Below are 16,382 nucleotides of genomic sequence, written 5' to 3'. Positions count from 1 at the left end.
TAAATTGACGGTATATCAAGTATTCTCATAAAATTAATAAAAACAAATATAATTATAATTATGTAAGCACGTGACGTATCATCAATTTGACTCGATCAAACTAAATGCTTAAGATACTTTAGTATTAATGACTAACAGTGTTGTCGATCAAATTACACCAAATTAAAACAGAGAGTTACATTCTAAAATCAACATAATTGAGGGACTGAAACCATATATAGACCATATTTTAACAATATAGCGGGTGGTGAAATACGGATTGAACGGCGCGATGCGATGGAAGAAGTTAACATTAACTGACAAATAACATAAATACCACGTGGCGCGAGACCAACTCATATCATAAAGAAAGGGCAATACCGTAATTACGAGTGTCCACAACGCTCGACGCTACCTTGCCCGTTCGGCAGATCTCCGGTTTGATCTTTTTTCTTTCCATTTTAACCCTTGAACTAAATTCAAATTCTCTTTTTTATCCTTCGTTTTCAACTGTATTCGACGCGTAAAGTCATAGCAAATTGGATTACGCTTCAGTTTTTCGCTCTTCCAAGTCAAGTCTGTGGCTCTGTTCCCTTCCTCTGTGATGGTTTTTTTTTTTCATAAATATTTCCTTAATTTTAAATTTAAGTTCAAAGAACAATTTAAATTTAGTTCATTAAGCATTGACTAGTGGATTTTGTTTTTGTACGCGAGATTTTGTTTTTATCCGATTTCAGAAATTATCTGTTGGAGATATTTTACAGCTCCATACTGATTACTGCTAACGTTTAGAAATCTATAAGTTTTGGATTCTTACGTTAAAGTGCGCCTGCTTTATCGTTTTTTCCGAATCAAACTGTTGTTATTAGATTTTATTCGGTTTGGATTTTGCAGAGCTCGAGTTTTGAGGAGGAAGTACGATTAAGGATTCGGATCAGAGCATAATGGAGGGAAAACGACGTTGTTTTGGTACTAAACTTGGTACTCCATTAGCTCTTTTAACTGAACCGCCATTTTCGTTTTGAGGTAAAAGAAGAAAAGAAGTAGAAATGAGAAGGTGAATGAAAATATTTTGTATTTGTTTATGAGTATAAAGTTGAAGATTTTCTTTGCTTGGCATTTAAGCATAGTTGGTGACCACTGGGGAAAGGTTTTTGCTCCGTCAAGAATTAAAAATAAAAATATTTTTTTGTTGTTGAAAGATTAGGGTAAGGAATGGAGGTTTTCATCTTAACAACCAGCTTCATTGACATTTGTTGTTGTTTTTCATTTTTTAAAAAAAAAATTGATGTAATTGATTTTTTTTGATAAAAAGGAATACTTCGTTAAAAACCCCCCCTCATAACCGTCAAGCAACAAAGACTCAACGGACATTAAAATTGATGTTTAACCTTAAAAATAAAATATCAAATAAAAAATCAAATCATTTTCATGTCGGTTGGATAAAGCTTATGATTAGCTCATTCTTGCTGATATAATCAGTAATTAGCTTTTATACTCATTGATCGTTTTCTATAGTTAGTTGGATTTACAACCACGATTAGCTTCTTTAGCAGATAGTCTATGGTTGTGAACAGATGAGCCTGAGCTTAATATTACATTTGGAAACCCCAACAACTTGCTGTTAACTTAAAAACTGTCTTGTATTTTTTAGGAAAGCAAGAGTGAGATGTATATTTGATCTCTTGAGTTTGATTTTTTTCCTCTTTTTGAAAATCTGCAAATTCATGTCTTTTTTTTTATTTAACTTTTAGTAGGGTGAGTAACTATAAAACTGGAGTAAAAAAATGGGGGCAATTGGTGGGGAAGAGTTAAAGAAGTTGGAGAAAGAGCAGAAGGCACAAATGGCAGGTGCTCGTGAGGAGAGGATTCTAGTTGTGGTGAGGCTGAGGCCTTTGAGTGACAAGGAAATTATAGCAAATGAAGCTGCTGATTGGGAGTGCATCAATGACAGTACTATCCTATATCGGAACACCCTCCGTGAAGGGTCCACGTTTCCTTCTGCCTATACATTTGGTAAGCAAATTCTTGCTGTTTTCATGTTGGTTTTGATCGAACGATCTCCGGTTGCCTTAAACTATAACCAACTCCCAGTCTCTAACTCATATTTGCTGAAGTTGGGACGTTCTTTTTTACTATAATATGGTTAAATAAAAACCAAACTTATCCTTTAAAATGCCTGGTTAATTGGCTAGGCCATCTTAATGATTGAGATCTTGATTTCTTTTTGTATGGCATAAATTCTTGCTTTTTTTAAGGAATGCTTGGTTTAAGTTTTAATATCAGTTTTAAAAGCATCAAACTTGAAAATAGTTATTTCCGTCATGTGCTGGTGATTTGGAAGCAGTTTTGATCAATAAAGTTTCGGACATGAGACTTATGTTGCCTTCACTTTTTTCTTGCTTCTTATGTTGGGTACAGATAGAGTATTTCGGGGTGACGCATTGACAAAGCAAGTATATGAGGAAGCAGCCAAGGAGGTTGCTCTTTCAGTTGTTAGCGGTATTAATTGTAAGTGGGGGTATTGGCAAATTGGCATCTTGGTGTTTCTCTCTTTTATAAACTACTTGTTGAGCGGGAAAAGGGTTTTTTTCCTAACACATTTTCTTCCTTATGTTCCACAGCTAGTATTTTTGCATATGGGCAAACTAGCAGTGGGAAGACATACACCATGACTGGAATAACTGAGTATGCGGTTGCAGATATATTTGATTACATAAACAGAGTAATGAAAGTTTAACTCATCTTAGTTCCACTTTTCCCATATCTTTATTTTAAAGCTTTTATTTGCATAATATGGATATCATCCTTGTAGCACGAGGAGAGAGCATTTGTTTTGAAGTTCTCAGCAATTGAGATATATAACGAAGCAATTAGGGACCTCCTAAATTCAGAAAACACTCAACTTAGGTTGCGTGATGATCCTGAGGTGAATACCATCATCCATATTAATTTCAGTTTATCGAGTTACGTTTGATTTAACAAGTTATTTGCATCAGAGAGGAACCACTGTGGAAAAAGTCACGGAGGAAGTGCTGAGGGACTGGAGCCATTTGAAAGAACTCCAAGCCATTTGTGACGGTAAAGCATTTGAAAAGTCCTATGTTTACAAGATGGTGTTGCACACTTGTACCTTCATGTATTATCACTAATTTTTTAATGTATTGCATTGTTTCAGCTCAAAGAAAGATAGGAGAGACCTCATTGAATGAAAGAAGCTCCAGATCTCATCAAATTATAAGATTGGTGTGCTTTCTTTCTTTGCTTGAACATTGAATTGAAAATAGCTTATGTGTAGTGATATTGAGTTTTTTTCCCTTCCTTTTTTAGCATACTAATATGAGTTCTAACTTTTGTAGACAATTGAAAGCTCTGCCCGTGAGTTCCTAGGAAAAGAAAATTCAACAACCCTTGCAGCTAGCGTGGTATGGCTCATGGAATTTACATTCACCTTTGCAATTCACTTAATAAAGTAGCTCTCCTGAAATTGTTAAGTCATGCAAAGATGTTATCTGAGTGCAGAATTTTGTTGATCTGGCTGGAAGTGAGCGAGCATCTCAGTCATTATCCACTGGTGAAAGACTGAAAGAGGGTTGCCATATAAATCGTAGTTTACTGACATTGTCAACTGTTGTTCGCAAGCTAAGGTTGGCCGGGTCATCATAATTTGACTGCTCTTACTTTTTAAAATTCAACCATCTGCAAGAGACTATTTGATATATTTAAATTGAAACAGAGAATTTTGGGCATGGTTTCCTGATGGTTTATTGAGGCTCAGAGCTGAATCTTTCTTAATGGCACAAATATTTAAATATAATTTTACTATATTTCTATATTTTTTAGTGTTAGTTCTTTCAGTCCAGTTGGTTCTCTCATTTTATTTTCTGTAATAATTACAACAATTGTTTTGAAATACAGAATATTGATGATTTTTGCAGAAGGCAATTTCTTGTTAAAATTTTTCTCACCTACATGATTGTGGTTGTATGGTGGATGCAGTAAAGGCAAGCAAGGACACATCAATTACAGAGATTCTAAGCTGACACGCATACTGCAGCCTTGTTTGGGTGGTAATGCGAGGACTGCCATCATATGCACCTTGAGTCCCGCACGAAGCCATGTTGAACAAACCCGAAACACTCTTCTGTTTGCTTGTTGTGCAAAAGAAGTTACTACAAAAGCGCAGGTCAATGTGGTCATGTCTGATAAGGCCTTAGTTAAGCATTTGCAGAGAGAGCTGGCCAGGTTAGAAAGTGAACTCAAGACTCCTGCTCCTACTCCATCAAGCAGTGACTATGCAGCTTTACTGAGAAAGAAAGACCTTCAGATTCAAATGGTTATGCTTTGCTTTCGAAACTCATTTGCAGATATACATGGCCCCTCAGGTTGCTTCTTTAGTTTTGTCACTGCCTAACATTGATTGTCGACTTTACACTATGCCAGATGGAGAAGGATATTAGAGAATTGACAAAGCAACGTGATCTTGCTCAATCTCGGGTGGCGGATTTGCTAAGGGAGATCCGAAATTATCAAAATTCAGGACAATCGGTATGTGTTATTGTCTTTATTCTGTATCGTTACATGTTATGTTATTCACTCAATATGGTCCTAATTTGCTATAGTATTTTTGTAATTGCTTAATCTCTTGTTAATAGTTCCATCTTCATCCTCTAACCCTTCTTTCGTTTCTCTGATCAGGCAAGGATTGATTACCATCCCAATCAACGAGCAGGAGATGCATGGGAAGATGACCATTCAGCATCAGAGTCATCATGTTTGGCTGATTCTAAGCGTTTGGATGTTCAAAATTTTAATTCAAACAGTGGTTATGACACAGAGAGTGGGAATAATATTGAGGAGCCCTATCATCAGCCTCTGAACAATCATCAAGATCATTCCATGTCTGACACTGGTCAATGTCTTGATGAGACTCCGCGTGAAACTGCTGATGACCCTGAGGAATACTGCAAAGAGGTTCAATGTATTGAGCCTGAGGAATCAGGGAGGGATTATAATTCTCAATCTCGTGCCTTACCAAATGGTGAAAGTGAAGGAATATCGGCATTGACATTTCATGGAGATGAAGATGGAACCGACCATGAAACAATGCCTACTCCAATGAATGGAGATGAAGAAGCAAATCATAACCAACATGGTTTTATGTCCGATACAATGGAGCTGAGACTTCATGTACAGAAGACAATTGATTCTCTTGTCAGCTCTGATAAATCATCCCCAGATGCTCGACTAGCAGATTTGTCAAGTTCTCCAAGCCTGAAATTGAGTAGGAGCTGGAGTTGTAGAGCAGATGTCATGGGCGGTACATCTTCTCCTTATGCCAACAGAGAACATTTCGAAAGTACCCCACCAACTGGGTTGGAGAAAAACTATCCTGGAAGACCACAAGGTTACCAACAGAAGTTCCATTTACTAGATTTTGGTTCCAGTAATGGAGTGCTCTCTCGGAATAATTCCCAATCTTCTCTTGGGAGTGCTTCCATCAAGACTTCTGCAGATGAAGATATTACTAGCATTCATACATTTGTTGCAGGATTGAAGGAGCAACTCGCTAACGGTCAGGTGAGAGTTGCCTACCATTTTCCCTCCCATGTCCGGAAAAGCTTTTAAACTTGCACTTGAGCAATGTGTCATTTGATTTCTTTGAAAATGTTTGGTTCATTCGTCGTAGGTTCAGAGCACGGTACTAGAAGCGGGTGAGTCTGGCAGGAGTATGAAAGATGTAGGACTGGATCCGATGCATTCAGCACCAAGCACTCCTCTGCATTGGCCTCTGGAATTTGAGAGGCTGCAGAGAGCAATACTTGAACTTTGGCAAGCTTGCAATGTTTCTCTGGTTCATAGAACATACTTCTTCCTTCTCTTTAAAGGTGATCCAACTGATTCCATTTACATGGAGGTTGAGCTCAGGAGACTTACCTTCCTCAAGGAAACATTTTCCGGAGGAAATCAAGCCATAGAAGAGGGCCGCACTCTCACACTGGCTTCAAGGTTCTTTCTCCCTCTCTTGCAACTTTTCTTGGTCGAAACTGGACCTTATATCACATTATTACTACAGTATATGCACATACATGTATAATATATCTCAATTTCAAAACTCTGACAGAGTATTCTTCTCGTTTTCAATATCAAATGCTGGATACTGTGCGTTGCATATCCATAAATCATGCTTTAGTGCTGTCTTAGTATTTATTATACTCGGAACGATGGTAATTCGGATTTCAGAGGAACCAACCAACCATTAATGAAAATCTAGGAATAAATGTTTGTTTTGTGTTACTTTCCTGACATGTTATATGTATCAATCTGTTCATATATGTCTACACAGTGTGAGAAGTCTTCGCCGCGAGAGACAAACCTTGAGCAAGCTGTTGCGTAAAAGATTTACGGAAGACGAACGAGAGAAACTGTATCAGAAATGGGGCATCGAGTTGAACTCGAAGCAGAGAAGGCTCCAGCTGGTGAATCAGTTGTGGAGCAATAACAAGGATACGAGTCATGTAAAGGACAGTGCCACCATTGTTGCGAAACTGATTAGGTTCGTAGAGCAAGGAAAGGCCCTGAAGGAAATGTTCGGTCTCAGCTTTACTCCTCCCCGCCCAAGGCGAAGAACCTATGGCTGGAAAAACAGCATGGCATCCCTTTTGTGAAAGCTTTTGTTCATGCATTTATGCCTTATAAACACAGGTGTAAAGAGGCAATTTCTCGAAAATTATAGGGCACGTAGCATTGTTTTTGTGATTGATATATTTTTCGTTTAACAGTTTGAATTTGTGATGACCTTTCAGGTAGTGGTGTAAAATCTGGATCCGAATATAAACTCTAATTTGATAAAAAAAAATCAATTTAAATTTAATATTTTGTAAATTTATATTATTATTATTTATACATTTTTGTAGCCAAATAATGTTAAATTTTTGCACTGTTAATATTAATACCAAGTAGCTAAAAAATGCAATGGATTATAATGGTAATAATATTAGATTTGATGGTGCTATATATCTCTTAAAAGAGTTGGAACTTTTCATTATTAATTCGCTAATGGCATGTTCAAATTATTTTCATGTGCTTTATTATTGAGGGGAGGGTTGTTTAGAGCATAAAATTAATAACAATAGTAGAGTTTAGGAATTTGGGCTAATTTTAATGAAATGTTTAGTGCATAATACTCAAAACAAGGATAGATCCATGGGTTTTTTCCCAATATCGAGGGCATCAAAATTATTTGGACTTAGTATTTCAGATTTTATTATGTAATATACTGCAGATGCTATAGTATAGGGAAATTTGTAACATTGAGGTGACGAATTTATCTAAATAATATTTTTTATTTAAATTTATCACATCGAGATGATGAGTCCTAATAAAATATAATATTTTTATTAGATTTTTGTCGCATTGGAGTATAAATTCTAATAAAAAATATATTTTATTGAAACTCATCATCTCGAGATGACTCACATTGATATGAACATTTTTTCCTATTATGGCTTATGTTTCTACAATGCCCACATCTTTTGTTTTCTTTGGACGTCTCTCGAATATCCATATCACAATGAATTCGAGTGGATTTTGGATGATCTAACTCCCTTAATAAGGACGTATTTGGTACAATCGGAAACCAATTCTGAACCTCATATGGGTTTTTCTCATTACATATGAGGGGTAACTCAAATTCATATGCCTTAAATACTTCTGATAGTTGGTATACGAGATCCATAAAAAGATTATAGTCTTGACGTGTATAAGAGCAAGTTGCTATGATATAGTAGCATGGATACTTTAGAGCTTAAAAAAACCCACAGTCACACAATCTGTCTTGTATATTAACTCTGAACGAGTTAACTTCAATCCCTTGAAGAGGTCGTGATATTTCTGTGACACAAAATAATTTATGGGTTAGAGAGAAGCTTGTTACAAATATTCCATTTGATGCAACAATTCTTTTTGTAGATCTGCAACTAATCTTGGGTGATAAGTATGGTCGTTTTGCATCTAAGTTAGAGTTTGTCCCCCGAGCTTTGCAAAAAGCGCTCCCAAACGAAAATAAGTTATTTTAACCAAATCTATTACATATAAATGTTGTGCCCCTTTAAGGTTGAATTGATAGTTTTAGCCAAATTGCTCGTCATGTGTCCATATCGATATCTACCATCGTATACATTTTCCACATTTCTTTGTTGATGAGACTGATGTAATTGTACCTTGCTCATTTTTTCCTCGCAAATCTTGAAGCATGGACTCAAACATTTGAGGTAATAATTCATAACATGAACATCAAATGTAGTACTTACTGTTAAGTTCCTATAAAAATAAAAATGATTGAGAAATGAAATTAGACATTGTGGCATACCCATGCACACATGTAATTGGCGCTCATCATTCTTCTTGAACTTTCCATGATAATTTACAGCAATATGTCAGATACAGTACAGATGTTAGACATAGAGTGGCTGCCACATTGGACCCAAAGACTCCATTACTGCTTTGATCTCAGCTCCATGATATAAAATGGCACAATTTTTTCTCTCGTGACAACATGTAAGCGTAAGTTTTTTAGGAAAAAAAATCCAAGAATCTATATTTTCTCCTTTAACAATGGCAAAAGCAACTGGAAAAATATTGTGATTATCATATTAGACAACTGCCAATAATAAAACTTTCTTGTATTTTTCATACAAGATTGTCTCATCAATTTGAACCATGGGCTTGTAGTATTTCACAACATTAATGCACTGTGGGTAAGTTCAAAAAAGTCAGTAGAATTGGCATCGATGGCGAAGCACTCGATCATTGTGGCATGCATGACAAGTTTCAAAGTCCACTATTATCCCAGGATTCAATCTGCGCACTACCTTAAACCAACTTGGTAGTTCATTGTAAGATGAATCCTACCCGTCGTGAAGTTTTTGAATAACATTCTACTTTGCCTTCCACGCTTTTATGTAGGAGACAGTATATCCATATTGAGACTTTATAACTGAAATCAGCACCACAATAGCTATATGAGAGTTTGCTTTGACCATAGGCATGATGACTTGGCAGATAATGTCGAAGTTCAAGTTGGGATAATCCTAGTTGATCACTCTAGCACATGTATGAGGACCTTTCTATATTGTTAGTTCCCGAATGTTGTTTTTTTCTCTTCCTCTTCGATATATGAACCATCCAGTTGTATCCGTTATCACGTTAGACACAGTAGCATACATTTTTCAATGGTGGATTGGTCGACTCTAGAGTAAATAAAATTACGAATGTTGTAATTCTTAATCGCAATTATCACTTCTTCTTTGGATAGAAACTCTATTCCATTATATAACTCACCATCATTGACTAATGAGTTAAAATTTTAATCACCAACATTAGGCATATCCGTAAATTATGACCCGTAGATTGCACCATAGTCAACTTCATACATGTGTATTGGAGGCTCCGTGTGTACCTATTCGTGGGAACTTCATCTACATCATCATTATCAGAGTCCATGTTGAACTACGGTGATTATGGCTCAACGAATAATCCAGTCTCAGCACCATCCGTACTGGCTCACGAAGTTCTTCTAGTGGAGATGGGGGTTCATATGTGATGTCAATATTTAGGTCGAACAAGCTGATAGTTGAATGTCTTCCCCTTAAACTTGAAGGCATTGTGTAACACCCCCAACCCGTACCCGACCCGAATACGAGTCAGAGATATTACATTGACTTTTAAAACACAACTCTTAACAAATAATAGCAAAATACTTGAACTTATATTAAGAAAATATGATAATATACATATGGTAATATAAGTTTACCAAAATATTCAGAGCATACACAACTTAACCCTTTAATTACATGCCAACTTCCATTTACATAACAAAATGACCTACTGATTAAGTTGTTTCTGATCTGATGGTTGTAGGAGTAATGTTGTCCAGCTGCTTAACCTGTCTCGTCTACTTTCTCGGATCCTACGTATGAAACACTCATACGCTAAGTCATCGACTTAGTGAGGCAATGTAATAATGATAACAAGGAAATGTAATGAAAATGTCATAATGATATGAAATGGGATGAAAGCGTATACTTAATTCATGTAGTTTACATCACCATTATCCTTACCTGTAAGCATATAACTTTAAAATTCATGAATTTGTATTAATAAATTTATTAGCCCATGATATCATATTGAGAACCTAAGGTATGTGAGTATTTTGAGGTTGTGCACTATGCTGTCACCACAGCTCGTATAAATACACCGAAGTGCCGCGTAGAATTGCATCGTAGTGCCATATAATAATGTCCATAAGGACCACATAGAATTCTTTAAGAATCATATACATATACTAGGGATCAAGTATGTGTCTCCTTAGACTTCACACATGTTCCAAAGAATATATATATATATCCCGAAGGATCGCGTAGAATTTTATCCCGAATGACCGCGTAGACCCTCTACCCTTGGCATGCCAACTATACCTATAGTTCTCATCTACATAACATGGGCTTTTACATTTCACGTAGTTTATATCACGTAGACATGTAAATTCTTACCTTTTCACATAGCTCATATAACTTTTCCTGCACATTCATGTCACATAATGCATTTTATATGAATTCATGTCATGTCTCATAATACAAAATATGATCATGTATAAAGATATAAAATCTAGACTTATCACAAGTATATAATTGAGTATATTTCTATAATCATGCTATACATATGCACTCACCTATATTTCCTTGTTTTTTCCTCGATCGATCTTACTGGGTAATTGTTCGTGAACTTCATTAAGCTCTGTATCTACATAGTAATTCGTTGATACTTATTAGTATACTAATTAATATATTCTAAACTATCATTTCTTAGGCTAAAAGAAAAGCTATTTCCATCTTTTAATGAGATCGATGCACTATACAGTGTATCGATGCATTCCCTATCGGTGCATCGATGCACTACCTGTGCATCGGTGCATAAATGACATTCAATGTTTGCATTTTAAGGTGATTCATCGATGCACTCATTATGCATCGATGCATTAATTGCATTCGATGTTTGTTTATTTGAGAGTGCATCGATGCACATTGAAGATGCATCGATGCACACAACCCAGAAATCCCATTGCAAGCACGAAATTCACTATTTTCATCTCAACTCTTCATCTTTCACCTCCTTTAATATTTCTAACTCTTATACACCTACTTAGACTGATTAATACCCATTTAATACCTCTTAACCTTACAAATCCAATCATTAATACCGAATTCAAGAATCTTACTCAAATTTCAACATGTTCTAAATCTAGTTCTAACACTTCATATCATTTACTTCCACTCATGACAAGTTAAATTTAACTTCTAAATCCATTTATACATCCTTATTCAAGATTTCACTTATCCACTTCTTATCTTTAATCCTTCATAACTCACCAATATTTGAGTTTCTATAATATTTTTCATCTCAATAATCTTTCCTAAAGCTTCATAAATTAAACTCATACTTTAATTTGAAGGATTAACCAAAAGAAATCAAACTTACCTTAGGTTTGGGTGCTTCACGTTGAAGAAGAAAATGAAGAAGAAAGAAGAATCAAGAGTTATCTGGAAACTCTTGTTTCTTTCCCTTGGGTATTATAATATTGGGTATTATAATACCCAATATCTAATATTTAATTATTACCTTTGCTCAATGACCCTTTTACCCTTTTAACTCTCACTCACTTATTAATTCATCCTACACCAATATCTTTTAATTAATTCCTTCACTTTTTAATTTATTTAATTTGATCACTGAAATTTTAAAATCTTACACTTTAATCACTAACCCGGTATTGAGGATGTTACAAATCTCCCCTCCTTAAGAAAATTCGTCCTCGAATTTTTATTGCACGAACAGATGGGGGTATTGATAACGCATATCCTCTTCACGCTCCCACGTTGCTTCCTCTACTTTGTGATTCCTCCAGAGAACTTTGACCAACGGAACTGATTTATTCCTCAACTGTTTAACTTCATAAGCCAATATTCTTACTGGTTCTTCTTCATAGGTCAGATCTGATTGAACCTCTACTTGTTCTGGTGCAACTATATAAAAGGGATCAGACCTATACCTTCGCAACATGTACACATGAAAGACATTATGAATTTTCTCCATCTCCGGTGACAAAGATAACTGATATGCCACTGGTCCTATCCTCTTAGCAACTTCATATGGCCTGATGAATCTAGGACTTAACTTTCCTTTCCGACCAAATCGTAAGACTTTCTTCCAGTGAGATACTTTCAGAAACACTTTATCTCCCATATAAAGTACACTTTAAGATCAGAATAGGACTTTTGCCGATCAGATGTCACTTTGAGGTTATGTTGAACTTCATGCACTTTCTCATCCACATCTTGAATTAAATCTAGACCAAGTACACTTCGATCTTTGAGCTCATACCAGTTTAATGAAGTACGACATTTCCTCCCATATAACGCCTCATAAGGTGCCATTTTAATACTGGATTGATAACTATTGTTGTAAGCGAACTCCGCCAGTGGTAAATATTTCTCCCACGACCCTTTAAACTCAATAACACATGCTTGCAACATATCTTCCAATATTTGAATAGTTATCTCTGATTGCCTATCTTTCTGAGGGTAAAAGGCCATACTAAAGTTAAGGCGAGTTCACAACTCTCCATGTAGGGATTTCCAAAATATCGAAGTAAATCTGTTGAGTTAATTGATTGAAGGAATCGGCCAAGAGGGGGGTGAATTGGTAATAAAATTTTTGGTGGAAGCTTTTGCAGAAAATTGAAAGAAATTGCACAGCGATTTAGAGTGGTTCGACTTTCTCAACCAAAGTCTACGTCCACTACCTTAGCTATCCACACTAAGGATTTTCCACAAATTCACTAATTTATCTTTCTTTTGAGGACAAAGAGTAACCTTACAAACCCTCAAGAATTATACCCTAAATTCTTGAGAACACTCTCTCCCAAAGAGAACAATACAAATTTGCAAACTTACAAGGAAATCCTCACAAGGTAGATTGTTTGCACAATTCTAGAACAAAGAAAAGAACACTCAAGAATGAATACAATTGAGCACAATAAGTGTTCTTGAAAGCAAAATGAATATTGAATGAAAAATAGGCTTGAAATGCTCAAACTTCAGGTTTGATGCTTTCTCTTTGATTCTCTCTTAATTCTAGTTGCTTGATGTTTCTTGTTTTTGATCAATGACTTCTAAGCTTGCTTAAATACACCTTGAATCACTTCTGAACATTGGGGATCATTAATGAAGATAATATAGCCGTTTTAGTGTGAAATCAATTAATAAAACAGTTTGGAGCGTGGGGGAATCAGTACCCCTTAAGAGGAATCGGTTCTCTAAGTGTAAAATTCAAATATTTCGACCGTTAAACAGGTGGGAATCAGTACCCCTTGGGGGGGGAATCGGTTCCCTCCGAGCATACTGGAATTCTCGGAGCCAAACCATTCAGGGGGAATCGGTACCCCCTTGGGGGGGAATCGGTTCCCTCTGAGCAATATGGAATTTTTGGCTTTGAGATGGTTCAAAATATTTTGTAAAATCGTTTTGAAATTATTTTAAGATTAAAACTTAATTTTACACTTGAGTAAGGATTAAAAATGACATTTGAAAGATTTGGAGTAATATTTTGATATTCGAATAATTATATTGAATATACTTAGAAAATCTTTTTGGAAAATCTTAAAATTCATTTAACTTAATTTGTTATATCGAAATATCAAAATGTTTTCAACAATCTCCCCCTTTTTGATATAACAAAATATTTTAGTAATTTTAAGATTTTGAAATCAAGTTTTGAAATTACTCCCCCTTACTTTAACATTTCTCCTATTTAAAACACTTAACATTTCTCCCCCTTTTTTGTTAAATCAAACAGACATTATAAAAGAATTTAAACAAAGTTTTCAAATCATTTAGCCAATTATATATAGTTTAAGCTGCTAAGATCATAAGCAAGAGAAACGTTAGCCATTAGTTTCATAATCAATATTCATAATTAATGTGACATGGAAAAATTGGTCATATATCTAACATGATGTAAATGATGCAATAATGAATAAATTTAACCACACAATATATAAGTTCAAACATCCAAACAAATTCAAAGTCTAACAATCCTCAAAATCAAACATTCCAAAATATTCAAAATGTTGAAACAATAATCTTTTAGTTCAAAGTTTTAAAGCTAAGCACAGAATCAAACATCCGGATCAGGAGGAGGAAAACGAGCTCGCATAGCGGCCATTTTGTGAGTGAGTTCATTAATACGAGCGTTGGTTACTTCATTTTTTGCATGCATCTCCTGAAGAATTTCTAATTGTTGAGCTCCCATTGTGGATAAATGAGACTCTATAGAAGTAAAGCACGAATCCATGGTAGCATATCGGAAATCGAATGTCTCCATAAAGGATTGAAAATATGGAGGCATTTGATGCATTTGTTGTGCTTGCTCCTCGGGCTGCTCAGGCTCATCTTCGGCTTCATCGATGTCTCGCATTAATTGCTCAAGCTCGGGATCGTTGTCAGCTTCTGGTGGAGCTCGTGAAGAACTAGCTCCCGGAGTATTTTCAGAAGATCGAACCCATTCACCGGTTTTCTTATCCTTTATCCATCCCGCTCTCGTTAAGGAAAGAAGATTAATTTGTTTATTTAGAGGAAATGAGGCATCTAGACCTACTATAAGCCCGACTTTAGAAAATAGATTACTCAAAATGCAACCGTAAACTAGAGATGAACAAAGTTTCTTGTTAGGAACAAGATTTACGGTTTCAACAACTTCAGCAAAAATGATCTGAGGTAGGTTAATTTTAATATTGTTTTCAAAACAATGTAACCACCAAATATCCAAGGCTCTAAGAGTAGAATAACGACCTCCAGATGGTCGAAACCACCAAGAAATCATTAGATGAAGAAAACGTTCATGAAGGTCTAAGATACTCGCACTATCCCTTCTTTTATAACGAGATCCTAAATTTTTTTTTTCATTTGAAATACCATCGTTATCTAATCCTAATGTCTTGGCTATGTAAGCCGAGTTAATATGTAAGAATTGTCCTAGGAGGTAGGAACGAACTTCTATGGTTTCGGTTTGAGCTCGATTTTTGACATAAACGGCATTAGAATAAAAGATGCGAACAAGTTGATGATAAAATATAGGTTCAAGGTCAAAAAGTTTATCAAATTTCCACTCTTGTAAAAGAGGAAGTTATTTAAAATTAATATCTAACATAGCTTGACGAGAAGGGATACGTTTTTCTCTAATTTTGTAAGAGTCGAAATATTGATAATACCAAAAACGATGATTTCTGGGACCAGGATGATTGAAGCATGAATTTTGGATAGTTAAATTGGGATCAACTGGATTAGGATTAGGAATTGGAATTTCAGGAATAGGAGGAGGATTTGGAGGTGGATTTGGATGACGGTGTGAGCGACTAGATGATGACCTAGTAGGTTTAGGATTAGACATGGTTTAGGAAATCGGAATAGAATGGATAACCTGCAATTTAGAAAACACATGTATGCAATTCAATCAATCCCAAAACTTAATTGAGTCCTCAATATTTCAAGGTTCTCTAAATCAATCCTAATGGGCAAAGTTTTTGAAAACTATTGAAAAATAAGATTTTGAAAAACAATATATGTATAGTTTTCATAACAATAACATAATTCAATTAAAACACAATAATTTGAAAAACACATTTTTTTTATTTCAAAAATTTCAAAATTTTTGGAAAATTCTTGTGTTTTTGATGAAATTAGTTGTAATATATAGTTTCTAATCACTAGACAATCAATGTCCGATCACTATTTCTATCTAGAACTAATTAAAACTAGTCCTATGTTCAAAATCAATGAAATAGAGAGTTTAGAAAAATTTACCTTGAAAGATGAGATTGAGTGAATTTTGATGTTCTTTGTACGATTTTAATGATGCTAGCAGGTTTAGAAGATGATATTTGAAGAGAATTCCGATTAAAAATGTTGTTTTAAGGTAAATTGGAGATATGGAAAGAAAAGATAGGGGAACGGCGTGAATGAGAGAAGAAGATAGTTTGAGGTTTTAAGGGTTCTGCCCGTGTTAAAACCAGTACCCCAAGGGGATATCGATTCCCCTGTGGGGGGGAATCGGTTCCCTCATGGGGGTATCAATTCCCTCTGCACCAAAATGCTAAAATCCGATTTTAAACACACAAAATGCTAAATTAATTTTCTCTAGTGGTATTGGCAACTCATATATTGAAAATTAATCATGTTTAAACAATTAAATTAATCCTTAAACGATATTTGAACATGAAATTAATTTTTCATCAAGAATCATAAACTCCCCCTAACTAATAGCAATGAATGCAATCAAAAATTACT

General features: G+C 35.2%; 1 protein-coding gene and 1 long non-coding RNA gene across 6 annotated transcripts; one reads left to right on the top strand and one right to left on the bottom strand.

Moving 5' to 3' along the window:
* Positions 1 to 522: 522 nt before the first annotated feature.
* On the top strand, positions 523 to 6,800 carry LOC120202293 (kinesin-like protein KIN-7E). Of its 5 annotated transcripts, XM_039202735.1 has the most exons (15): positions 523 to 555; positions 874 to 1,005; positions 1,734 to 1,995; positions 2,401 to 2,490; positions 2,604 to 2,704; positions 2,795 to 2,908; positions 2,979 to 3,060; positions 3,158 to 3,225; positions 3,339 to 3,404; positions 3,502 to 3,626; positions 3,979 to 4,315; positions 4,423 to 4,527; positions 4,678 to 5,559; positions 5,669 to 5,988; positions 6,326 to 6,799. In XM_039202735.1, exons 3-15 carry the CDS (start codon positions 1,767 to 1,769, stop codon positions 6,645 to 6,647), a joined length of 2,841 nt encoding a protein of 946 aa, XP_039058666.1. In that variant the 5' UTR covers positions 523 to 555; positions 874 to 1,005; positions 1,734 to 1,766; the 3' UTR covers positions 6,648 to 6,799. The 5 variants fall into 5 exon arrangements, with proteins under 5 accessions (XP_039058666.1, XP_039058668.1, XP_039058667.1 ...); XM_039202737.1 differs by lacking the exon at positions 523 to 555 and having other exon boundaries at positions 690 to 948; positions 6,326 to 6,800; XM_039202736.1 differs by lacking the exon at positions 523 to 555 and having other exon boundaries at positions 690 to 1,005; positions 1,737 to 1,995; positions 6,326 to 6,800.
* On the bottom strand, positions 5,885 to 6,333 carry LOC120202294. Its single transcript, XR_005523723.1, has 3 exons — positions 6,229 to 6,333; positions 6,102 to 6,139; positions 5,885 to 6,003 (listed from the first exon to the last, which is right to left on the bottom strand). It is a non-coding gene; the product is annotated as an uncharacterized LOC120202294 (long non-coding RNA).
* Positions 6,801 to 16,382: the final 9,582 nt, after the last annotated feature.

Source organism: Hibiscus syriacus, unplaced genomic scaffold (assembly GCF_006381635.1).
Source record: "Hibiscus syriacus cultivar Baekdansim isolate YM2019G1 unplaced genomic scaffold, ASM638163v2 tig00008386_pilon, whole genome shotgun sequence".
Taxonomy (NCBI): domain Eukaryota; kingdom Viridiplantae; phylum Streptophyta; class Magnoliopsida; order Malvales; family Malvaceae; genus Hibiscus; species Hibiscus syriacus.
This window is presented reverse-complemented; position numbering and strand designations above follow the sequence as displayed.